Source organism: Gorilla gorilla, chromosome 7 (assembly GCF_029281585.2).
Source record: "Gorilla gorilla gorilla isolate KB3781 chromosome 7, NHGRI_mGorGor1-v2.1_pri, whole genome shotgun sequence".
NCBI lineage: Eukaryota > Metazoa > Chordata > Mammalia > Primates > Hominidae > Gorilla > Gorilla gorilla.
The window spans coordinates 34,705,402-34,731,162 of record NC_073231.2 but is presented as its reverse complement, the minus strand read 5'-3'; the positions used below and the strand labels follow the sequence as shown (position 1 = coordinate 34,731,162).

The window sequence follows — 25,761 nt, the reverse complement described above, 5'->3', positions numbered from 1 at the left end:
AAGCTCAAATTAATGATCAATTCTATTAATTTAGGCAGGTAGGTATACTACTTTCTTGAAATTGTATGTCAATTTCACTCATCCTTTCTCCTAACTTGCAAAGACAATTGGCTACACTCAAACTGTGATGACAACTCAGAAGATCAATATCTGCTGTAACTATTAGGAAAGAAAGGCAACCCAATGCTTTTTATTAACAAATTATGATTGTACTTTACATTTGCCTAGTACTTTACATACACTATATCTATTTAGTCCTCAGCCCAATCCTGGGATATTGTTTTATTTACCTCTCCTAACAATCAGAAAGTATTATTCCTATTTTATAGCTGAGAGAATAGGAGCACAACCAAGTTAAAAAAATTTTTTTCTCTTAAAGGTCACAAAGCTTGTCAATAATTGGCAGAATTATTGACAGGATTCTCAGTGACATCTTCTAGCTTGAAGCCAAAGTTCTCCACAGCAGGCCACCATCTACCCAGCTAAGTTGCAACACCTGGTTTTCTCACTCTTCATCCCTGGCACAAATACAGCAGGTGCTCAGCAAATATGGCAGTCTGATTCGGGGTCAATCTCAACTAAGCTGCAGAATCTCTTATATGTCCTTCATATGGGGCCAAGTTTTTCTGACAACTTTGACCACCATCACCTCCCCGGAATGACAGCTCTTTTAAGGCAGCAACCAATTTCCTTCTTCTCCAGAGTCCAGCACATTGGGTGCTCGTTTAAGTTCATTAAGTTCATATATTTATGGAGAATTGAGAGTTCAAGTGTATGTGTGTTGTATAATCAAACCACAGAACATTCTTCCTTTAGTGATGGCAACGAGTGCTTTTCAGCCACTACCATATAAAAACATTAACCAAAAGAAACATTTATAAAAAACCTCTATGGCCTACAACAAAGACTAGCCTTCAGGGCCTTTCCAATCCTCAAATTCTCCAATTCCATTATAGTCTACACCTGATAAGTAGTTAAACTGACCACCCTGAGTACCAATTCTGAGTACAATGCAAGTGGGTTTGTCCGTGTAGACCCAACACAGTGTTCTTAGTCTTGCCGTATGCTTCCAGGTAAGCAAGTTGTATGTGACGGTCAAGTTCCCAGTTCCCAGAGGGAATGGCAACCCAGTTCCCAGAGGGAATGGCAATGGATAATAAGGTTGACCTGAGCCATAGTGGAATTGCTCTCCTCAAGACGCTGTGTCGTAAAAATGAGCTATATTAAGATAAATCATGCTGACTTTTATTTTCCTCAAGAATACACTGCTGGCTGCTTGGATTTTTTTTTTTTTTTTAAACTTCAAATTTGTGTTGCTGTGAACAGCTGGGCAAGTTTTTACCCTGTCATGGAAACTATCTGGCCATTTTTGCACTGTTCTGTATGCTGGGAAGGGAGGTGAGCAGAGCTTGCCAGAAAAGAGTTCTAAGCTCAGTTTCTATGCTCTCCTGTAACTTCAGGGACTTGTGAATGTCCAGTTTGTTCCTATTTGTTGCTTTCGTATAGCATGTCGTAATCTGGCTACAACCTTCCTGGCTACCTATTTCACAGGGCTGTTGTAGGAAATTCAGAAAAAGTTTCGTGGTCTTGTTAAAAAGAGCATTCAGCAAAGAATTGAAAATGTAAAGTTAAGTATCACCAGCATTACATTTCCTGCCTGAATTAATCTTTTCAAAGAACTCTGAGATCTGAGGCTGGCAAATTCACTAAAAAGGCAAAGAATTACTTTAGGTTATTTTTACTAAATCAGGCATCCTAAAAATACTCTTTTTTGATGCCTTGATCAAGAGAGAAGATATTTCAGAGAGAAGAGGCATACAAATGCATCTATAGTTCTACAAGTAGCCCAATTTCAGTATCAATTTATCCACTCGCTATAATAAACATTAAATATATACAATATACAAAGTATTAAGCTAGATACTATAAGGATGAAGAATTATGTAAAGGATGTTCCTATATCCTCCTGTACTACAAGTACACTGTAAGATGTAACTTTTGTTTAGATTTCCTTCCCAAATAAGCAAAGGTTTCTAGTTTCCCTGGGACAAAGAAGGTGAAAGAACAAAATAATTTTTTTTTATCTATTATGACTTTCTGGATTCATAGAAACATTTGTTTTAGAACATTCAGGGAGACTTATCTATTAGTTTCTACTGATGAGTACCAAGAGTGACTGAACTACAGAATGGCTGTGACTTCCAAAGATAACCTGATTAAATCTGACATGCACATGACATGGGGGGAGCAAGGAATCCATGTGTCCTTCAATTTCAATAAGAAGAGTTAAAATGTACTATCGAAGGAAGAAGATCACAACCGTGTGGTTTAGAAAGCAGACCATAAACAACAGGACAGAAATATTCCAAATAACTTGGAATCCAAGTCACTTGGGTTTCCTTGAATGCCCTGCCATATTAAATCACATATGGCTCTGCAATGAAAGGAAAAGTTAAGGCCTGTCTCATGCCCCACTTCTGCCACTGACTGAGCTTGAGAAAGCAAATTCAATCTTTTAAAGTTATTCAGTGAAAGGCAGAAATGGTAGTCTGGACATATAATGAAATAAGCTTATTAATGTGGGGTAGAAGACATCTTGAGCAATTAGCCAGTGTCCTTATCCAATTAAGTTGGAAAAGAAAGCCCCAAATTTCCTTAAAGTTTTACTGGTATTAGTTTGCTAGACTGACTGTTCCAATATATAAATTCTTTGTATGTGTTTACTTTTCCCCCTAGAGTTATGGCTAAACTGAATAGAACCAAATTCCCAAGATCTGCTTCTTTCACTTTTAATATCCTATTTTTCCAAAGCCACCGAGCTGATGTCCTTCAACAAATGGATTAAAGTAAATGCTGAGAACCAGCTCTCGTGTCCGAGCAGGGGGGAATGAAGGGTTTATACCCAAGGCAACTAGGGGCATACTCATGATGGTCAATATAACATTAAGGAAATCTGTAGTACATCAAATGAAATTCTGAAGTTATGGTTCTATTCAAGCTGAACCATCTTTTGGGACAGCCAATCGCAAACAAGATTGCTGTATTTGGAATTCTGACACCAAGAACGCCTAGGCAACCTCTTCACAGAAATGGAAAATAAGACTCAGCCAGCTCCATGTCCCATGGTGTAACCTCACATGCAGCACATGAACAGTTCTTAGTTATTATTACTTTTAAATGAAAAGTAGGTCGACTTACATGGCTCTCTGGCAATGAACTGAGGTACAGTGTTGGGCAGAGGAGTACTGGGGTTTGGAGTCCCTACGAGTTTGTTCTTGGCCATCTTCGTGTTTGCCTTAGCAAACTCTAGTCGTAGTGTTTGCGGAATTTCAGGATCGAAGCGGATGCCCTTTGGAAATAGAGAACAAATGGAAGATGTTTTCATTTCCTTAGAGTCAAACCGGAATGGTGACAAAATAAACACACCAGTAAACCCTGGTCTATCAGGAAAAAAGGTCAGCAACCACTCTCATTCTTACTACTTACACGGGTTACATGAAAAATGACAACACAAAGTGTCCCGAAAGTCAGTGGGATTTAGTTTAGTTAAAAAATGTAGTTACACAGATTTTCAACTATTCCTTTTCTTTTTAGACAAAAACTTTTCAGTTTAAAATTTGAACCAGCAAATTCCTAGCACAGTTACACACTTTAATGTATAGTAATTTCAGTTACCTCTGACCCTATTCCTGCAGTTTACCTAAAATAGATTATATTCAGTAAAATAAATCACAGACACTATGAAAGACACTAGGGCAAGACAAGTCTATTTGGAACCTTTCCACCATTCAAGAATGTCTTCATTATTAAGCATCCAATACCATGAATTCTGGACCCTACATGTCAAAAAGATATCCCAAGAGAGTGTATTTTAAATGTGCACCCACGGGACCCACTCGGTTCCCATGTTTTCATGGTGTGGTCTGGAAAGGGACTGGAGTCCTGAAAATGAGTCTCCTAAGAACACAGTTGCCATTTAGTGTTCTGAATGTACACACATGGGCCTGAGGGCTCCAAAGCATCCCCCGCCCCCTTGCCACCATTCTTCCTAATGAGCTTGGAAAAAAATAAGAGCAGGCAGGACGCTGTGGCTCATGCCTGTCCTCCTAGCACTTTGGGAGGCCGAGGCGAGTGGATTGCCTGAGCTTGGGAGTTCAACACTAGCCTGGGCAACACGGTGAAACCCCATCTCTACTAAAATACGAAAAAAAAAAATTAGCTGGGCGTGGCGGCATGCACCTGTAATCCCAGTTAGTTACTTGGAATGCTGAGGCAGAATTGCTTGAGCCCATGAGGCAGAGGGTACAGTGAGCCAAGATTGCGCCATTGCACTCCAGCCTGGGTGACAGAGCTAGACTCTGTCTCAAAAAAAGAAATATCCACAAAAACAAGACTCTCTTACTCTAGAGACCAGGATGAACAACTCTGAACTTCACAGGCTCAGCTTCAAGTATACAAGGAAGAGCCTGTGGCTGGATGGTAATGGCATTAACAGGAAACAAGGGGGGAAGGGGAAGGAAAGAGAGGCCCTTAGGGAGGCCTAACAAAAGCCACAGAGCCCTGACCCAGAAGTCTTGGAGTGGGTGGAATTTCTTCATGAGCATGACTCACTCATTCTGAGAAGAAACCAACTGAGGGCAGTAGCAAAAGGGATGTGGAGAATACCCTTGTGCATACCTAATCAACACCAAAAAGCGAACAGATAGTGCCTGTTCTGCGAAACATAAGAACATTTTCTTTAACTGATATTGTGTTGTATTTTTGTTTTTTAAATTTGGGAAACCTCAGTATTATTTTGAAGAAAAAGTATATAAGGAAAAACAAAAACAAAAAGCAAAGCTGCATTCTGAAGCAGGCTGGGGTGAGGTCACAAAGGACCTCACTGAGGTGGACCAACTTCCACCCTAACAAAGCTAATATTACAACAGAATAAATATTTCCAAGAATGGACCTAAGAACTGTGGTCTCTGCTGGGAGGCAAGCACAGTCCCTGGGTGTTACGTACAGGTATGCTCTGAAAGGACTTGCTCATTCGCACCACACTCCATCAGACACACATAGTAGCAACTTGCCATCAACTTCAGGACGTCCTCCCCGGCACTAAACTTGACCAACCTTCCTGTGAAGAAGCAACTTTCCTAAACCTGAGCTCACATTAACCTGAGTCCTGTGGCCCAGGCCACTGGGGATAATGTGAAGAGTATCCTGGGACCTAGTTGTGGTCTAGAGCATCTAGCCTCAGAAAATGAGGCTGCACATGTGAATTCTATGCCTCGGCTCTTTCACTGGTGTTCCAGAATCAACTGAAGCTCCACATAATGTGTTTGCCTCTTACACAACCTGGGCTGGTGGCTTGAGTCCTAAAACATGCTGAACTAAGTCTCCACCACTCCCTGCCCCCTTCTTCATACCACCCCCCCATTTGAACTAAAATAACATCAACATCATGTTCCAAATCAAAGTTCCAGCATCCTTATTTAAAAAAAAAAAAAAAAGCTCAGAAGTTAAAATGACCTAATTTGTTTGGCAGCTTATTCAGAGGCCGGAGGCTTAGAATACAAGCCACATTCCTCTAACATCTTTAGCAGCAATACCATATTTGGTAATCAATATCCTGCGCAGCTAAGTTTCCATCCATAGGGATTAGCCAAGCCAAAAACATTTTAAATGTTAGGGGATGATGAAGAGGAGAAAAAAGAGGGGCAGGAAAAGGGAGAACACAGAAACAAAGAGGGAAAAAAGAAAAAGAGGCAGATAGGAAGAAGACAAGAGAAAAAAATTCCTTGTGTTTTTAATTAAAGCCTACTAAGATTCTTCTCTGGCTACAATTACTCCACATTAAATGCTGTCAGGATAAGATTACTGCCAAGTGAAAGGGTGAACCTGTGTCTTTCAAAAGCAACCTTTTCCTCTCTTGCTCATAATTCACCGCTCTTCTCACAATGAACAGAGAACCTTTCTCTTCCAAATGTAAATGGTGTCCTATTTATTACATGGACCAGAAAGGACAGTTTCTGAATATTAGTATATTAATTTGAATATAAACAGTTACTTACAAGCACCCCAATCTGACTGGCTACTGGACAGCCAACAGTCTCTACAAATGCAGGTTCCATATAATCTACAGAGGCTGAATTCCCTACTCAGGGCAAATTCTGGGAGATCTTTAAAAGGACACTGCTGAGAAACAACATATTCTTGTTCGTCCAGTATACTTAAAAATATACCAGGGCAGTTTCACGCCAGGGAGCCAGGGAAGGCACCAGAGGAAGTGATGAAGAGTAGAAGTTCACCAGGTGCAGTTCAGGAAAGGGCTCAGCAAATTTCTCTGTAACAGGATGCAGAAAGGGTGTTGGGGTGGGAGGGGTCGGGGGTGGGGTGGCTGAAAAAGCAGACTGGGGAGAGATCACAAAGGACCTCTTATGCCATGACTGAGGACTTTGGAGTGTGTGCTCAGCTAAGCCATTAGGTTTTAAAAATGGGGGGGATAATATGATCAGCTTTATGTAGTAGGTCTGTGACCCTCAAATGTTAGCAGCATCAACTTGGAGGATTTGCTAGAGTTTCTGGTTCAGTAGCTCTGAGATGGAATCTGAAAATTTGCATTTGTAACAAGTTCAGGGTAATGCTGATGCTGTTTGTGTAGGGACCACATTTGAGAATCACAGTGATTGGCGGTAACTCTAGGGGTGGTAGGGAAGACAGACTCAATGAAAGGACTAGAACAGATCAGATATGAAACCATTAGAGCAGCCCTGGGAAGAGAAGCTGGGATGAGATGGCTACTGCCCTCTAAGCCTTCTTCTTTGGGAAGGGTACTCAGGGGCCAATGTCTGTGTTCTGTGCCCTTATTCCTCTGACCACAGCTGCCTATTTAAGGGGCAGCTGCAGCCTAAAGTGACAAAACCTGTTTTCTCTTATAAGGATTTCAACCTTGAGCCTATATAGAGACACAGAAAATGGTGTTGACCAAAGCTGAGTCACTGTAATAGCCTCTCACTAGAGAAAAAGTCTCCAAATTCCTGTCACTGAGGTCTTCAGAGCACCCTCATACCTGATACAGTCTTGGTTATTTGGTACAACAAACAGAGTACTTCAATTCTGTTAGCTTCGGGCTCCCAGTGTTGTTACAAATGGTTCTGCACTAAAGTTAGTCCATCAGTCCTTGACAATGAGTTTTAGGGACAATGGAATGACTCATTTAGAAAAAAAAATGCTTAGAAACAAAGCAGAGCTATATATACACATTGAGAAAGATGTCCATGGCTAGATTAGGCTGAAAAAAAAAAAAAAAGATACTCAACAATGTTTGGTAGTATGGGGGGCAGAGGAGACTGTATATACACCTGCATGTATACTTCTCTATCTGTGTAAGTCCAGAAAGGTTTAGAATGAGACAACCAGCCAGTTAATAATAGCAGTCAACTTAGTGGTAGGGGTGAGAGAGGGCACAGACTTTTGTACAATTTTGCATCATTTGAAATTTTTACAACTATGTATAATTTATAAAATCCAATACAGAATTAAAAACAAAAGGAGAGAGGTGGAATAAGGGATTTCCTACTGGGACACAGCATTCAACCAGCTATGTTTTTAAAAACTAGTTACTTTTAAACAAGAACTTTATTCTGAAATAATTTCAGACTTACAGAAAAATTGCAGACATAGTATAATTCCTATATACCCTTTGCACAGATTTCTTAGATGTTAGCATTTCACATTTATCACACACACACACACACACACCATGTTTCCCCTGAACTGATTAAAAGTAAGTAGCAAGCATGCTATTCTTTTACCCTTTACTTCAGTTTGATTTCCTAAAAACAAGGACATCTCTTTGTTTTCCTGATCCAAGATCTAATCCAGAATCACACATAGCACTTAGTTGTCATCACTTTAGTCTCCTGAAAGAGTTCTTCAGTCCTTACCTTTCATGAGCTTGATATTTTTGAAAACTACAAGCTATTTATTTTGTAGAGTAGCCCTCGATTTGGGTTTATCTAATTTTTTTTTTTTTGGTTTAGATTCAGGTTACGCATTTTTTGGCAGGAAGATCAGAGATGGATGTCCTGCACAGTGCATAATATCAAGAGGCACATGATGTCACTTTTGTCCCATTACGAGTGATATTAGCTTTGATCATTTGCCAAGTTTCTCTATTGTAAAGATGCTGTTTTCCCTTTTTAAGTAGTTTCTTACAGACAGATATTTCCAGACTATATAAATATGTTGTTTTTCAAAAAAATCTACTAGTTTTAACACCTATTAATAATTATTACCTGAAGCAACTGTTACTATTGTAGTTGCCAAATGGTGCTTTAGTAATCTCATTGCTCCTCCCCGCTGCCACCAGACGGAGTCTTGCTCTGTCACTCAGGCTACAGTGCAGCGGCATGATCTCAGCGGCTTACTGCAACCTCCACCTCCTGTGTTTAAGCAATTCTCCTGCCTCAGCCTCCCGAGTAGCTGGGATTGCCTTCATTGCTCCTTTTATATAGTGTATCAGCTTTCTACTCCATGGAAAAGCTCTCCCTTCTGCCCTGTTAATTATTTACATCAGTAATGACTTACAGACTTATATTTAGCTCTATGCTTTATAATTCATTACTATCATTATTTATTTTGCTGTTCCAAGTGTCCGAGTTGTGTACACATACATGCCCTCACATTCAGATCTACTTCTCTGCATCATATAGACATATTTAAAATATTTTTAATTTTTATTTTAATAAACACATTTTAATATATTTAAAATATATTTAAAATATATTTAGATGTATTGAAGTTCATACTGATAGCTCCAATTCCAATCTAACACCATTTGGTTAATTCTATCCCTCTCCTTTGCCTATGTGTAACTCCTCTAATAGCGAGAATCCTAGCTCTCATTATCTACTATACATTTATTTATTTGCTCAATATAAAAATGCACAACTGCTAACCGATACCACTATAAAAAGTCTATTAACTACAACTTATATTTATTTACAGTTTTTTGTCTTTAGTCTAAATGTATGTTGCCAATATGTATATTATTTGGATTATTTGTGGGTTAGTTTCCCCATTCCCCCCACCTTCAGTGTGGTTGTGTTATTCATTTGTCATACAGTTAGTCATTTGTTTCTGTTTGTCTTCAATTTGGAGTCTCTCCCCATCCTTGTTGTCTCCACTTTGCCTATGCATTCATAGCAAGTAAAAACTATTCTACCATTTCAAAAGTGAAAGCTGATTCATCGACCCATTCATCTTTCTGCTAACCCACTTATGAATACATATTATAAATATTGACTAAAAGCTGAGGATCTAGAATTCTAACTCCCCTCCCCACCTGCTTTGACTTTCTGAGATACTGAACTTCTCCAAGGAAGCTTCTAAATAATCAAAGGCTCTACCTCCTCTGGGATACAGCCACAAGTCACTTCTTTAAGAGCTTCCTATCAGATTCTGCTAGAGCTTCCTACACTTCCATTCTGATCTGTTGATCCAGTAGATCTGAGGCATATGTACTGAACTAGATGAAACTGCCTTTTACTGTAGGATAAAAATAGTAAGGTAGTAATAATATACAATCCCATCTAGTAAGTTGAAAGACTTCTTCAATTGATTCTAACAACCTTTATACTGCCCCTTCCTCCACGGCCAACTCCAAATGAAAACCCACAGCCAATGAAACTCAAGGTCAAATTTGCTACTATCCCTCTGTGACCTTGTGGCCGGGCTTGGTGGATCATGCCTGTGATCCCAGCACTTTGGGAGGCTGAGGAGGGCAGATCAAAAGGTCAGGAGATCGAGACCAACCTGGCTAACACGGTGAAACCCCATCTCTACTAAAAATACAAAAAATTAGCCAGGCGTGGTGGCGGGCGCCTGTAGCCCCAGCTACTTGGGAGGCTGAGGCTGAGGCAGGAGAACTGTGTGAACCCGGGAGGTGGAGCTTGCAGTGAGCCGAGATGGTGCGACTGCACTCCAGCCTGGGTGACAGAGCAAGACTCCATCTCAAACAAACAAACAAACAAAACAAAACAACAACAACAACAAAAACCATTTTCTAGAGAGAGCTAAGAATAAAAGTCTTCTACCGGTTTATCATTTTTGAGACAGAGTCTCACTCTGTCACCCGGGCTGGAGTGCAGTGGCATGATTTTAGGTCACTACAACCTCTCTGCCTTTGGGATTCAAGCAATTCTCATGCCTCAGCCTCCCGAGTAGCTGGGATTATAGGTGTGCATCACCATGCCCGGCTGATTTTTTAAATTTCTAGTAGAGATGGGATTTCACCATGTTTGTCAGGGTGGTCTTGAACTCCTGACCTCTAGTGATCTGCCTGCCTCAGCCTCCCAAAGTGCTGGGATTACAGGCATGAGCCACAATAAAAGCCTTCTACTATTTTCTTTTTTTTTTTTTTTTTTTTTTTTTTTTTGAGACGGAGTCTCGCTCTGTCACCCAGGCTGGACTGCAGTGGCGCAATCTCGGCTCACTGCAAGCTCCGCCTCCTGGGTTCACGCCATTCTCCTGCCTCAGCCTCCCGAGTAGCTGGGACTACAGGCGCCCGCCACTACGCCCGGCTAACTTTTTTTGTATTTTTAGTAGAGACGGGGTTTCACCTTGGTCTCGATCTCCTGACCTCGTGATCCGCCCGTCTCGGCCTCCCAAAGTGCTGGGATTACAGGCGTGAGCCACCGCGCCCGGCCTCTACTATTTTCAAAGAGCGTTTTGGTCACAAGAAAAGGAAATATCCTGGGGACCACAAATCTTTCAACAGGAGAAAAGGAAACGAAGCAGAAAGAACTGACTTTTTTGCCTTTTTAGAAGTTAAAAACATAAGTTAGGAATATAAGCTGTTTCTTAAAATTGATAGCCATGTCATTTCCATCAGAAACTAGGAAGTAAATACATACTTTAGAGAGATTCTGAGCTCTCAAATATTGGTCCAAGGTTAAAATATATTTACAATTTTTTGAGTATTGTCAGCTTTCTCTGCCACAGGCATCATAATCGGTTATATTAGAAACAGAAACTAGGCAAGGTATAGTCGAAAGTTTCCCCAGGAGTCTGTGAAAACAATTGTTACGCTCAGTTGGAGCCTGAAATGACTCCACGACAGGCCACAGATAAACCCACATCTGGGTAATCTATTAGGAGAGCACAGGACTCACTGAGAGACAACACTGTGCAGGTGAGTTAAAAATGAACCAGTAGAAGTTTTCTACCATTTATTAATATATCACTGTGTTACAAGTGAAAACTTGTGACGCTCAAACATTTTTAAAATACAAAACTATGAGTAAAGATCACAGGAATGGGAAGCTGGTAGAGAACTGGGTCAGGTTCTCTGGTAAGTAATACAGGTTTGTCAACATAAATCATGAAATTCATAATTAGTACTGAACTTTTGGGGTCATCAAGCCTAGTTCTCAGCCATGGTTAGTACTCCTCATTGCCCTTTCCCCCTACTCCTTAGAGGTATTTAGAAATGTGTGAGGGTGGCCGGGCACGGTGGCTCATGCCTGTAATCCCACCACTTTGGGAGGCCGAGGAGGGCACATCACGAGGTTGGGAGATCAAGACCATCCTGGCTAACACGGTGAAACCCCCGCTCTACTAAAAATACAAAAAATTAGCCGGGCGTAGTGGTGGACGCCTGTAGTCCCAGATACTTGGGAGGCTGAGGCAGGAGAATGGCGTGAAATCAGGTGGTGGACATTACAGTGAGCTGAGATCGTGCCACTGCACTCCAGCCTGGGAGACAGAGCGAGACTCTGTCTCAAAAAAAAAAAAAAAAAGAAATGCGCAAGGGTATCTGAAGGCTGTTATATGACTGAATACCACACAGGCATTCATTAGGCAGGAGGCAGGAAGATAAAGTCCTAAAAGGAGCAGGATAGTCCCACACAATGTTAAGAATTCTCATCCAAAATGCCAATAGGCTTCCCAACACAGACGAAAAAAGATCCAGAAAAATAATGTGCCTAAATTCCCAGCTAACTACTGGTAGAATCCATATCACAATCCAATTTTTAAATTCCCAATAGAGCGTGTGTGTGTGAGGACATTACAGTTCCGTGAAGATTTTTCTTTTATAAAGACTACATTGTTTCCAGATAATAACTGAGGCTGTTGTTCAGTTTGCATTGTGATGAAACTTAGGTAGATATGGATTCCAACAGAGAATGAACAAGTGAGGGAAAGAATCCGTCAGATGTAAACCGTATTTCATACTTTTCCTAAATAAGGGCATTGCTTGCAAAGACATCAGGACTGTTAATACAACAGCCTGTGCTGCTGGGTTATTGCCCAATGAGAAACTGTATCACACCAATTATGCCTCATTCTTTTTCTTAATCCAACTACCTCCCAGTGCTTGCCCTGGCTTTACCTTAGAATAATCTGATTTAATACTCCTTTTTTCCCTTGCCTAAATCAGTCATTTGAAAACATGTTTTCCTGTCCATTGGTAAAACAGCTATACTGCACTTGGAGAAAGAGACCCCTTTCCCAAGGCTCCCTGTGGTATACGTGGCCATGGAGCCATTAGAGGTGATGCTGGGCCATGAGTCTGGGTACAGTTTCTCTCTTGACTGCCTAATTGAACAGTCTTCCAGGAAGTGTTAGGTTACCACATATCTTGAAGTCAGTTTTGATTTTTAACCCCTTGAATTTAAAAAAAAAAAAAACCTTCATAATTGTTTCTAAACCAGATGTTCCATAAAACGCAATAAAATTTTATCCTCTTTTGAATGTTTTAGTAACAGAAAGGAATATGTTTCCACGTCTAGTCTAGAATGTTTCCACAGGTTTATCTTTGATTTCAAGCCTGTGTAACTTCTCCTCTGATAATATCTGTAACAAGCTAAGTGTTATAAAAGAATAATATTCCATGATAGAGAAGCCTAACCTCATCCTCATTAACCAGAGGGATAAAAAGATTTTAATATTTCCTAGTGACTAGGCCACTTCTTAAAATACAATGTACATTTGGCTTCACTTTTATTCCTTTGAATAAACTGTGGCACTCAAACTCACACCCTCCCACCACTAAGCCAAATTCCTACGGTGAAAACAATACATTGTGTTTAAGGTATGAAGTAACTGCTCCAATAACAAAATGGGGAAAACCTCATGTCTGCCCCCAAACCTAGAAGGATTAGAAAAGCAACCAGGAGAAGAAGGTCTTGGTTAATCAATCCCCTTCTACAACTGGCAAAGGTATCGAGAAAACTAGCTGTCTAGGAGTACCATCAGCTATAGTTAATTATAGTCACAATTAACAAAAGAGACATCCCAACTCAGCGTCACAATCAATTTTGTGGAACCTCCCCAGGAACATGAGGCTTACACTGTGAGAATCAGGAGTGTGGATTTAAGAGTCTGACTTCCTAGATTCAAATACTACTCCACTATTGACCTTGGATATACTGTTTAACCTTTCTGTGTCTCAGTCCTCTGCTGTAAACTGGGGATGAATATAGTCCATATTTCATAGCATTCATTGTAAAGATTAAATGAGATCTTGTAAATGGCCAGATTAATACCTGATATCTGATAAACACTAATCCCTATGGCCCAGTGCTTATCAGCTATGGAGCTCCTCTTCCAAATATGAACCAATGGGGATTCTTCTCCTTTGGCTTTTTTGGAGAGGTTCTTCTATTACTTAGAAAGAGAAAGATGAGATTCATACTCTGCTCTGAGACTGCCCCAATTGGGAGAAAGCAGCAGGACACCTGAGCTGCTGTCCAGTCTGATGCTGTGTAGTTTCCTTTATTTCCTGTGTTTCCCCCACAAGGAGCTGACGTGTGTCCTGCTTCTCCTGCCCCATGTCTGTTGGTTCACACAGTCTGAGTAGATCTTAGGGGCCTGGCTGGTAATTGCAGAGACTGGATTCCCTTTGTAGGAGGAACCAGGCAGATATACTTCGAAGGTATCTGGAATCTCCATCTGACTTGACCATCCACCCCGGCCCAATTAATTTCTTTTCTACAACACGCACTTACTTTTTGTGTTAGCCAACCACCCCTATGTACATAACCATGCCCTAGGAGAATCTGCTTTGTATAGGATGACTATAAAGTCATGACAGGGCCTTTGAAGAAGCGATAAACGCAATCTTTAACATGTCAAGAGAATCAGAGTCAAGCAGAGTTTATTTTCCAAAGGGTCGAGAGGGCATGATTGTTTGAACTTTTGCCACTATGTTCTCAAACCATTCTGAAAAGGATGATTGAAAGACCTGGGCCCTGACAATGATAGGAAAGGGCTGTTTCTAACCCAAACACGGTCAGTTACCCATTAAAGAAATATTTTACAGTGACACTTTGAAATAGATAATATTACATGGAAAGAAACATAGGCCAGAGTGCAGATGGTACTCTCTTACTCAGGAATCCTGATGCTCACATTTTTACACCGAGAACTCTGAAGGTGAACAGAAGGTAAAGCAGCAGGTCAACTGCTCTGGTAGGCACAAAAACATCCCTTAGAATCCTTAATGCACAAACACCAAACGTGGCTGGTGCTGCCAGTAGTCCCTTTCATTGCAGAGTCCTTACTGCCTTTTCCTCTCCTGTCTCACTGTAAGGATAATGAATAAACCCATTGGCATACATTCTTTCCCCTTTGCATCAATGTCTTTTTCTCCTGCTACCTGCTAAATGAAGGCACTCAAAATGAAAGCTTAAAGGAAGCAGATCCTAGGCAATAGCTCTCAATTCAGTTAAATTTTCAACTCTGATAGAGACCTTGGGGTGATTTGGGGAAAACCTATAAACAAACTTTTAATGGTCCATATTGGCTTAATGTTGGCCCAAGACATTCCAGTCTGATGTCGGTCACTGTCAAGTGACACCAAAGAAACTTCAGAATTTTAATGGCCAACTTCACTGACTTGGGAAATCAACAGTGGGTTTGCCTCAACAAAGCACTTCCTTGTATTTGACTAAAGCCTTATGGGTGTCACATCAAAAATTTCAGAAATGTGGCATAGAAACCATGCCCTGTCAATGTGAACATGTAAATGATTTCCGGATTATGTGATTCATCTCTGTAAAGCTCAGATCATAGGCTTAAATCAGTGAATTTGGCACCAAAAAGGAAAAAAAGAGAAAGAAAAAAAGAAAACAACAATAAAATGGACAAAAGAAATCACAACCTTATTCTTAAAGAAGCCAGTCTATATTACTGAAACAGGCCAGTCTAGAAAATACACACCCCTTTGGTTACATAGTGAATCCAGTGAAAAAGTAGGGGGGTTTATGTGCAAATTCATTATCAATAACAACTTTAAAAATAGCTTGTATTTTTTTTCCTAGTGATTGCAAATTGAGAGAATCACTTTCATTCATAAGGGCCACATATGTGCCCATACAGCTTCTGCCAAGTACAAAACCCAGGATTAAACTTGGAAGGGATGGGTTTTGAAATACTTACTAATTTCATATCCAATTAGTAGATGACAATCTAGATCCTTTAAAGATAAAAGGGGTATTTTTTTTTAAGTCAAAGAGTTACTGGTGTTGACAAGCGTGGTGTCAGCTCTTTAAAGAAAGGACTAATTATACATAATTACACATTAATCTTCTAATTATTGAAAAGGAGATCAACCTACTTTTGCATCTAATACATATTATGCACTTATCAGGCAAAATGAGACAATGGATGCATGCATGTGTGAAAGTGCTTTATGCACTCAAAGATAAGTTGAATGATTAACACTGTGTAATATAAAAAGTCTCAGAGAATTATTTTAAAAAACAAGTGTGTCGGCTGGGCGCAGTGGCTCACACCTGTAATGTCAGCACTTTGGGAGGCCGGGGCAGGTGGATCACCTGAGGTCAGGAGTTCGAGACCAGCCTGACAACCATGGTGAAACCCTATCTCTAATAAAAATACAAAAATTAGCCAGACGTGGTGCTGCACGCCTGTAATCCCAGCTACTCAGGAGGCTGAGGCAGAAGAATTGCCTGAATCGTGGAGGCTGGAGATTGCAGTGAGCCGAGATTGTGCCATTGCACTCCAGGCTGGGCGACAAGAGTGAAACTCCATCGGGGGAGGGGTGGGGGTGTCTGTCTACATGGAAAAGCACATGAAGAATAAGTCCTACTTGTGAGGTAGGCAGGCTAAGAGAATGCATTTAACGAGCTCTTCTTTTAGCTTCACCTTAAGTGCTTGTTAGGTCATTTGAGGACCTATCTTAACTTTCTGTATATGTTTTAAGGATCGTTCTGCAAAGTTTACTTTGAGCTTTTATTAGTGGCTGGTGCAGAAGAAAAAAAGAGGTAGGAGGAGGAGAGAAAGCAGTACTGACATAAACAAACTCTACAATTGAAAAAAAACAGTTGCCTAAACTTTCCAAAACCATTTTGAGAAGATTTCTATTTAAAGATCAGACATAGACCGCAATAGGCCTCCAAGTATATTTTCACAATCCTGTTTCTGCTCTCCAGTATTTTAGCAATCAGCCCCCCAGCCCCCAACAGGATCCAGTGAAACCTCCCACCCTGTGTGTGCCCAACCAAGTTTAGGTAATGTTAATGAAATGAAATACCAAGAGCAAGTAGAAAACGTGCATTTTCTTGTTTTCTTCCCCCTCCCCCAAAGATAATCACTATCTTGATCTAGCTACTAATTTTCAAACTGTACAACTTGACAACAAATTTTTAGAAAGAAAAAGCTGTAGTACATTTAAAAAATACAAATAATTTTATAAGTCAATGGTTTTATATCCTTTATTTCACTAAGGATAAAAATGAGCCATTTATACCAATACATTATTTACTGGTCCTCAACATCATTTACTAATACCATTTACTAAATTAATCAATAGGGTTGGGGGAGATGTCACTGATGAATTTCATAAAAATACAGAAATAAGCAAAGTGGGTAAATTTGCTCCTTAACCCTATTTTTTAAAACACCTCTAACACCCACCATCAAATGGCTTGCAACCTCCTTCCAACCAAGAACTTGGGGCTTAAGGCACAAGTTAGTTGAAAAGAATGTAAACAGTCAAGTCCAGACTTAGGAAGTTCACTGCAAAGTACTTCCTGTGCTGCACAGGGAGCCAAAACAAAGTGAGGCAAAACCTATCTCGCCTCTACACAACTGAAATCAGTGCTCTTCCTCTACTCTAATGAATCCTTGCAATTAGATTACTAGTGATCTAACCAAACTGAGGCTGAATTTCTCCCCTTCTGCAAAAAGGCTTATCTATACAATAAACTCTAAGTCAGTTGGGAGGCCGAGGTGGGCGCATCACGAGGTCCAGGAGTTCAAGACCAGCCTGACCAACATGGTATGGTGAAACCCTGTCTCTACCAAATATACAAAAAATTAGCCGGGCGTGGAGGCACGCGCCTGTAATCCCAGCTACTCAGGAGGCTGAGGCAGGAGAATCACTTGAACCCCGGAGGCAGAGGTTGCAGTGAGCCAAGATTGCACCATTGCACTCCAGCCTGGGTGACAGAGCGAGACTCCGTCTCAAAAAAAAAAAAAAAACAACAATAACAAACAAAACCCCTCTAAGTCAGGAATCTCACTGGCTGCTAAAGAAACATTATAATCAATGGATGTTGGGTCTTCGAAACAGAGATTCAATTAGAATTTGAAATGGAGAAAGATGTGCACAATTAAGATAGAATAAAAGGGAGATGAGGATGTGTTTGTTCAGGTTACAATATTTTATAGGCTTGAGAATAATAAGGATAACATTGCAACTGTGTTTCCCTGATGAGCTCCAAGAAAGGAAGGATGAATAATTTTACCATTAACTATAAGTCAATGTTTAGAAATACTCTGAATCCACTGGAATTTGAGGTTCCACCAAAATTATTTTAAAAACCAGTATACAGAGGCTGGGCGTGGTGGCTCTCGCCTGTAATCCCAGCACTTTGGAAGGCCGAGGCGGGAGGATCACAAAATCAGGAGATCGAGACCATCCTGACTAACACAGTGAAATCCTGTCTCTACTAAAAAATACAAAAAAATTAGCCGGGCGTGGTGGCGGGCGCCTGTAGTCCCAGCTATTCGGGAGGCTGAGGCAGGAGAATGGTGTGAACCTGGGAGGCAGAGGTTGCAGTGAGCCAAGATCACGCCACTGCACTCCAGCCTGGGTAACACAGAGAGACTCCATCTCAAAAACAAAACAAAACAAAACAAAACAAAACAAAACAAAAAACACCAGTATACAGAAAAAAAGAAAAAAAGAAAAAATAAAAACACCAGTATACAGAAAAAAAGACTTTAGCCAGGCACGGTGGCTCACGCCTGTAATCCCTGCACTTTCGGGCGCCGAGGCGGGCAGAACACGAGGTCAGGAGTTCCAGACCAGCCTGACCAACAGGGTGAAACCCCATCTCTACTAAAAATTCAAAAATTCGCCGGGCGTGGCGGCGTGCGCCTGTAATCCCAGCTACTCAGGAGGCTGAGGCAGAAGAATACCTTGAACCTGGGAGGCAGAGGTTGCAGTGAGCCACTGCACTCCAGCCTGGGCGACAGAGCGAGACTGTCTCAAAAAAAAGAAAAAAAGAAAAGAAAAGAAAAAGAGACTTTAGGAATAAAAACCAGTCCTTTGTGAAGGTTGTCATTATCATTAATTAACAGCATTTTTACCATTATTGAATGCCAGTAGCTTTAAAAATACCCATCTCGGTCAGGCGCAATGGCTCACAGCTGTAATCCTAACACTCTGCAAAGCTGAGGTGAGAGATCACTTGAGGCCAGGAGTTTGAGGCCAGCCTGGGCAATACAGAGAGAAAACACTTCTACAAAACATAAAAAAATTAGCCAGGCCTGGTGGCATGTGTCTGTGGTCCCAGCTATTCGGGAGGCTGAGGTGGGAGGAGCACTCAAGGCCGGGATGTCGAGGCTGTAGTGAGTCATGATGGCATCACTGCACTCCAGCCTGGGCAACAGGACAAGACCCTGTCTTAACAACAAAAAATCAAAAACCAACAAAAACACCCACCATCTCATTTAATTTGATCCTCTTACCCTTTGAGGTGGCCACGATCAACAGCATAGGAAGGAAAATCAAGGCTTGAAGAAGAGCCCCCAAATCAGTAAAGTGGCAGGGCCTGGATATAATCAGGTCCACTGGATTCGGACACCCACATGATTGGTTATCAAGAAGACATACTTCCATTGTTCTCTTCTTAGCCTCAATTAACAAATTTAGTACCTTTTTACAGGTACAAACTCACTAACACTTGATGTTATGCAGAAATACATAAAACTACCCTAACATCAAATACACAGTATGTTTTTAATGTCAGTGAATTTAAAATTTTTTATTTTAAGAATAGTTTCAAGTGTGTTTTCAGAATTTGGTAAACACCTCTACAGATAAATCAAGGGGACAGGGTGAAATTTTGTTAAAATCAACATTTTCCTGCTAGAGTTACCTAGGGTCATCCCTAAGCCTAAAAGCCTTTCCTGCATTCATTTTGTCACTCATTTATTGAGCATTCTAAGATGTGTGAACAGCCAGATTCTGTTTCACACCTGGTTGTTTGCCTTTTCCACAGAGGTGTATCTATCACCTGTAATCTTAAATAAACTTTTCTGCCTTCTATTCAATGTTCTTTTATTTGGACATCATTACATCTGACTTCTAAGTGAATACCTAAATTCTGTGAGACATTATACAGAAATTACTTTGTGTGGATTGTATTTTTATTCTTATTTTTGAAAGTACACATACAAATAATGCTTTTATACTTTACCTGTTTTTGTTCCTTTGTTATAAAGTAACTTGATGTGAATTCCTTTTCCATCTAAACTTATTTTCATGTCCTGTGTTTACAAATTTAACTCTTTAAGTACTCTGTGTATTTATTCATTCATTTACATATGACTGATGTCTTGTGTAAGGCAAATAAAGGAGAAACCAGATTTTAAAATTCAAAATACAAAAGAACTGTTGGTCATAGGTTTATAGTAGAAAAGAAATTTTCTACCCAACTGCTTTTCTGGGGAAATTATTTTGAACTTTTAATTTAAAAACAATAATCCTAAAAATTAACTTGCCGCACAATGGCCAAGAAAAAAAAAATCTTATATATCCTTTTATGCAATGACCAGGTTACTCAAAGCATCACTTAGTTTTTCAAAATGCTATCTACTGGAACTTAACACTAGATTTTTACAAAAGAAGTTTTAGTCTTAAAAATATACTTCATGGTGTATTTTTCTATAAATGTTAGCTTTAACAGATTTTATTATCTTTTAGATTCTAGATTAGTCTAATAATGTTCACTAAAATTTGGTTTCATTTATTCCTCCTAGTCTCATATTTATTATGTATTACATATATAATTTTTCACATTCTATAAACATTTACTTTCTTCTCCCTCACTTATTTTACATATAAAAAATTTTGACTATTTGTAATTTTCTCATTAAAATTTTTTAACACATCCACGTAATTATTAAATGTCTATAAAAAGAAGCAAAAAAAGCCTGCATTTAATTATAAAGAAAATACCTCATATTGTATATACTTGAAAGAGTACAATAATTAACTAGTCTCTATAAAAACACCTTATTCAGTCTTTGAGATGGTTAAGTCCTACCCGACTCCCTAAGGTTTTAAAATGTTTTAATGCATTCCAGTTACAGAGTAAGACCAAGGGTTCTAGCTTTGTGGAGCAAAAGTTCAAATCCTTATGGACTATCAGAAGCATTAAGCCAGTGTGTGAAAGGGAACTCTGAAGACCCTAGTCACTGTGATGATGTGATCATTCACTAAAAGTAAAAGAGAACAAAGAAGACAGTGATTTAAGCCGCCAAAATGTGCTGCCCTGCAGAACCGTCAGTAATGTGGGTAGTCAAGACAGTCAAGACATTAAGACTTCTTGGTTCTAAAACTGGCTTGGCATCTTAGCAGCCAAAACAAGATCTAGCAAAAAACTCACTCAGCACTTCATGTTCCACAAACACTAACTATATTTTCTATTTACATTTACAACAGAGGCAAATTAGATTCATAGCACTTTCTGAAATGTCTGAAAAACCATGGAGAAAGGGCAAGGTCAAATGAGGTATCATTTTTTAAATGGCATGAGTTTTAAAATTATGTAAGTTTAAACAAATAGATCCTCAAAAAAGGCCATAAGGAAAATTCTGACAGCTATTTCACACAGTCATGTAATTATCTGATGGAAGTGTTTTACCTAGAGAAGAGCTGGGTGAAGTTGAGATTTCCACATATACTTGTCATTGGAATATACACTGGTTCATGTGTGAGAACGTGTGGTTCTTCCTCCCTAATTCTCCGGGGAAAGGATGCTACTAAAATTTCCGACTACTTTTCTTTCTTTAAACTTCCTTGAGATTCTTTTATTTTTTTATTTTTTATTTTTATTTTTGAGAGAGAGTCTCACTCCATTGCCCAGGCTGGAGTGCAATGGCGTGATCGCAGCTCACTGCAAGCTCCATCTCCCGGGTTCAAGCGATTCTCCTGCCTCAGCCTCCCAAGTAGCTGGAAATACAGGCACCCGCCACCATGCCCAGCTAACTTTTTTTTTTTTTTTGTACTTTTAGTAGAGATGGGGTTTCACCATATTGGCCAGCCTGGTAAAGAGTAGGAGCACTGGATAGAGCACTGGATACAGACCTGGGCTGAATCCTGTTTATTTTTTTTTATGTTATGTTATGTTATGTTATGTTATTTATTTATTTGTTTGTTTGTTTGTTTGAGATGGAGTCTCGCTCTGTCATCCAGGCTGGAATGCAGTGGTGCGATCTTGGCTCACTGCAACCTCCGCCTCCCAGGTTCAAGTGATTCTCATGCCTCAGCCTCCTAAGGGAATTACAGGCTACCACCATGCCTGGCTAAATTTTGTATTTTCAGTAGAGACAGGGTTTCACCATGTTGGACCAGGCTGGTCTTGAACTCCTGACCTCAGGTGATCTACCCACCTTGGCCTCCCAAAGTGCTGGGCTTACAGTCGTGAGCCACTGCGCCTGGCAAGGCGCTTTTATTAGTGTTTTATTTTCTAGTTTCCTATGTAAATGCTTCATAAATTCAAATAACCAACTTACTCTTCTTCAGGCAAAGACTGAAGACTACTTATAAATGCATCTTCATTTGTTTTTTTCAGAACAACTTTTAACTTACATGCTATTATAATCGTAGGGAGGTTTTATAACATCTAAAAACTGCAGGGCCACCATGAAGAGAACAGAGCCAGAACAAAGAAAATGTGGACAGATTCTAGAACTAAATAATCACACATTGGGCACTTGTTAACTAGTGCTTTCTTTCTGAATTGTACATGGGTTAGGAGTCACTTTTGGTGGTATGCCTTTCATGGTGCGTCAATTTCAATTTTCTTTGTGGGGAGTTCACTGGACACAGCTGTTTGTCAAGCTCCAAAGTGCATGCACATAGTTGAGAAAAACAGAAGGGCCCAATGGCCCCGCATCACAGCGGCTTTATACTGGCACAAGCCTAGTTCCCAACCCTGTGACGTCAAATGGCTGCCTTAAAAGTCTGCAAGTCAAGAGTTAAGCAGTTATAAACAGATTTAACAGATAAACACTAGATCAGGCCCATGATCTCATCTGGCAATCCTGCATATTTCCCATCTAAAAGTCCCAGCTGGGATCTCACTAATTGGGCCTCTTTAACCCACTTTCAGCAATATGCTAAATGAAACTTAAGGAGAAAATTTCAAAACTGATAAGAAACATATTGATATAGTGTCTGGTGGGGGCCATGGGAGTTGAGATAGGCCATCTGGATGCTTATATTCGTAAAATGTTTTGTTTGGTGGAAATAATTCACCTAACTCACAAGCTGTACAAATATTAAGATCAAAAGTCCTAACTTGCACAGGCTGTCAGGAAAACCTGTGGTACAGGAAACAGAGACTGTCTAACCAAGCCAAAATGTTTCTATGTACCCAGTGCAGGTCTTGACTGCCCTGGTATCCCTCCATACTTAACGGTCTATACCAGTACTTCTGGCCAAGAAAATACATTCATGATATAGGTTTACTTACAGAGCATTTGCAAATGCTTTTGCTTGTTTTCCCTTTACCATTTCAAAGTAAATAATACCTCCATCTCACAAATGAGAAACTTGGTATAGAACTAATGAATTAATTATATCTAATTGTAAAGAACCTTGGTAGTTGGAAAGCTCAAACTATTTAGTACAACAAATTATGTACAAGGCTGTAATCACTGTGATATTTATAAATAACTGTAGTGTTTATTTGAATGCCAGGAATTTATGGAAATGAAAATAGGGCTAAGTTTTCCTGATCATATCAGCTGTTTTTTCAACATCTGACACTATCAAGTCTTTTCTCAGCATATTTTCTTACAAATTAAAGCTTTCTAAAATTCTCTCTTAACTGCAAATACTATTGAATCAAAATTTTTCAATAGTCAAGAAATAATTTAATATCTTATATATTTTTAGTTTACATACAGTTTTTCCATTTATTGTTAAGGTTTCTTTGCAATGGAAGTCTGAGTGGCAGCCATTTTACCTCTTTTAAACAAAACTGCTTTTCAACTCTTTATTCTAAAATCTATTTAGACCTTGAGAAAATACCTTTCCTTCAAGTTCTGTCTTATTAAAAGAGTAATATGAGAGTTGAGTTTTTCCCCCTTCTGTTACTTATTGACAGGTAAAACAAACGCAGTTCCATTACTTAGAACTGTCACAGAAATGTTACTTGTCCCTGCTAAAAGAAACATTTTAAGTCATGTGAAATTCCTACAGAAATCAAATCTACTATTAAAATCAGTCAAACAGCATTTAGCAAGAATCCACGACTGCTTCATATCTACTAGAATGGTTATAATTTTAAAAACAGGAACAAGTTTTTAATGCAAAATGGTGCAACCACTATGGAAAAAAATTACAAACCAAAGTAAACAAAAAGCTAACATATGATCACCGCATGATCCAGAAATTCTACTCCTAGGTATACCCAAAGGAATTAACAGATTCAGATACTTACACATCAGTGTTCACTGCAGCCTTATTCACAATAGCCAAAACATGGAAACAATCTAAGTGTCCATCAACAAATGAATGGATAAACAAAATGTACATATCCATATAATACAATTTTATTTAGCTATAAAAAGGAATTTGATTCTGGTAAATGCCACAGCGTGGATGAATCTCAAAAATGTTATGCTAAGAAAGAAGAGCCAGAAGCAAAAAGACAAATATTTCATTATTTAGAATAGGCAAATTCACAGAGAAAGCAAGCAGATTAGAGATTACCAGGGGCTGGGGAAAAGGGAGAATGGGGAGGTATTTACTGCATTAAGGGCTACAGAGTTTCTGCTTGGGTTGATGAAAAAGTTTGGAAATAGTGGTAATGATCGCACAACATGGTGAATGTAATTAATGCCAAGAAAGAGTACATTTAAAAGTCATTAAAATAGCAAAATTTTAAATGTATTTTACCATAATTTAAAAAAATAATGTAATATACCAAAAGCCATTGAATTGAAAATTTTAAATGGGTGAATCATATGCAAATTACATCTCAAGAGCTATCTGGAAGAAAAAGAACACTGAACTTGGAGGTTCACTGATAATTAGAGATCACTTAGATTAATGAGTATAGTTTGAGAGTAAAGCAAATTACTACACTAGCCTAAGCAATTTTGGTTGGGAAGGCAATTTGTAGTGATGTACACAGACTTCTCTAGTTCTCGTGTAACATAATACAGTCTAAGATAAAACCTAGCCTAATAACAACTATCCAAAATCAGGGAAGGAAGGATAGCAAATGAATGGCACATATACTAAAGAGTCCAAAACTTTTTAAAATAATGACCAATTTCCAAACACCAGTAAGACAAAACAATGCCATAACAGGTCATTACAGAGATCTCTAGGTTGGCAGAGATCATGCACAAGCCTGAATTGAAGGTTAACTACAAATCTTTCCTATTTATAAAAACAAGATTCCTACTAGACAATAATGACAATTTGAGGTCCTCACAGTTGCTGGAAATAGCTAGATGGTTTACTCCTGCATCTGTTGGGGATCTTTACCCTTCAACATGCGCTGCTTCCTGTGTTCCTTTTAAAAATTTCCACAAATCAGAATTTTTCCTAAATCTAGCTAACTCCCTGTATTAGTGCATTTGACTTACTTTCCAAAATTATAAACAAGTCCTAAAAATAATTTGATACTTAAGATTTTCAGTGCCCCCTTCCTTTAGCTTGGAAATTCAACACAGGTACAGAAATTACAAAGTGAGTTAAAGACAAAGAATAGGTCAGATATTTTGCTGTCAGGTTAAAGAATGAAGGGGTTTTTAATGATGTGGATTAATGAGACCAAAGATAACCTGAAAAGAAGTCTGGGTTTGGGTTATTCTTTGCCTAACGTGGGACTTTTTGCTATAGAAACAAAACGTACTGTATTTAACTTTAGAAGGTTTAATTCCCTGATAAAAGTTCACTGTTACAACTTAATTCAATCTGAGCATGTTTTTCCACACAATTATCAAAATGGCTGAAGCCCAGTCCAAAAATGGAAGAAAATAGATTTTAAAAATTAGTCATTTTGAGAAAAGACTAATCATTAATACTAACAACTGAACCAGATAGCAATCAAGACAGAAACAACAAAAAGAGAAACTAAACATGGAGAAGTCGTTCATAACACTGAACTATTATACACAGAGAAATTTACTGGATTCAGGCATATGTTTCTCAATAGTGGAATAAAACAAAACATTACAATATTGAATTCTCTCTCCAAATGAAAGTAAGAAAAT

General features: G+C 39.2%; 1 protein-coding gene across 9 annotated transcripts in view; it reads right to left on the bottom strand.

The window, feature by feature from the left end:
* RBPMS (RNA binding protein, mRNA processing factor) overlaps positions 1 to 25,761 on the bottom strand; it is a 186,189-nt gene that overhangs the window by 62,713 nt on the left and 97,715 nt on the right. For all 9 annotated transcript variants that reach the window (XR_010134954.1, XR_010134951.1, XR_010134952.1 and 6 more), the window contains exon 5: positions 3,199 to 3,349. Coding sequence is in view for 4 of the 9 variants with exons in the window: in XM_063709186.1 (XP_063565256.1) it covers positions 3,199 to 3,349 (151 nt within the window). In the remaining 5 variants the exon portion in view is untranslated. The remainder of the gene's footprint in view (positions 1 to 3,198; positions 3,350 to 25,761) is intronic.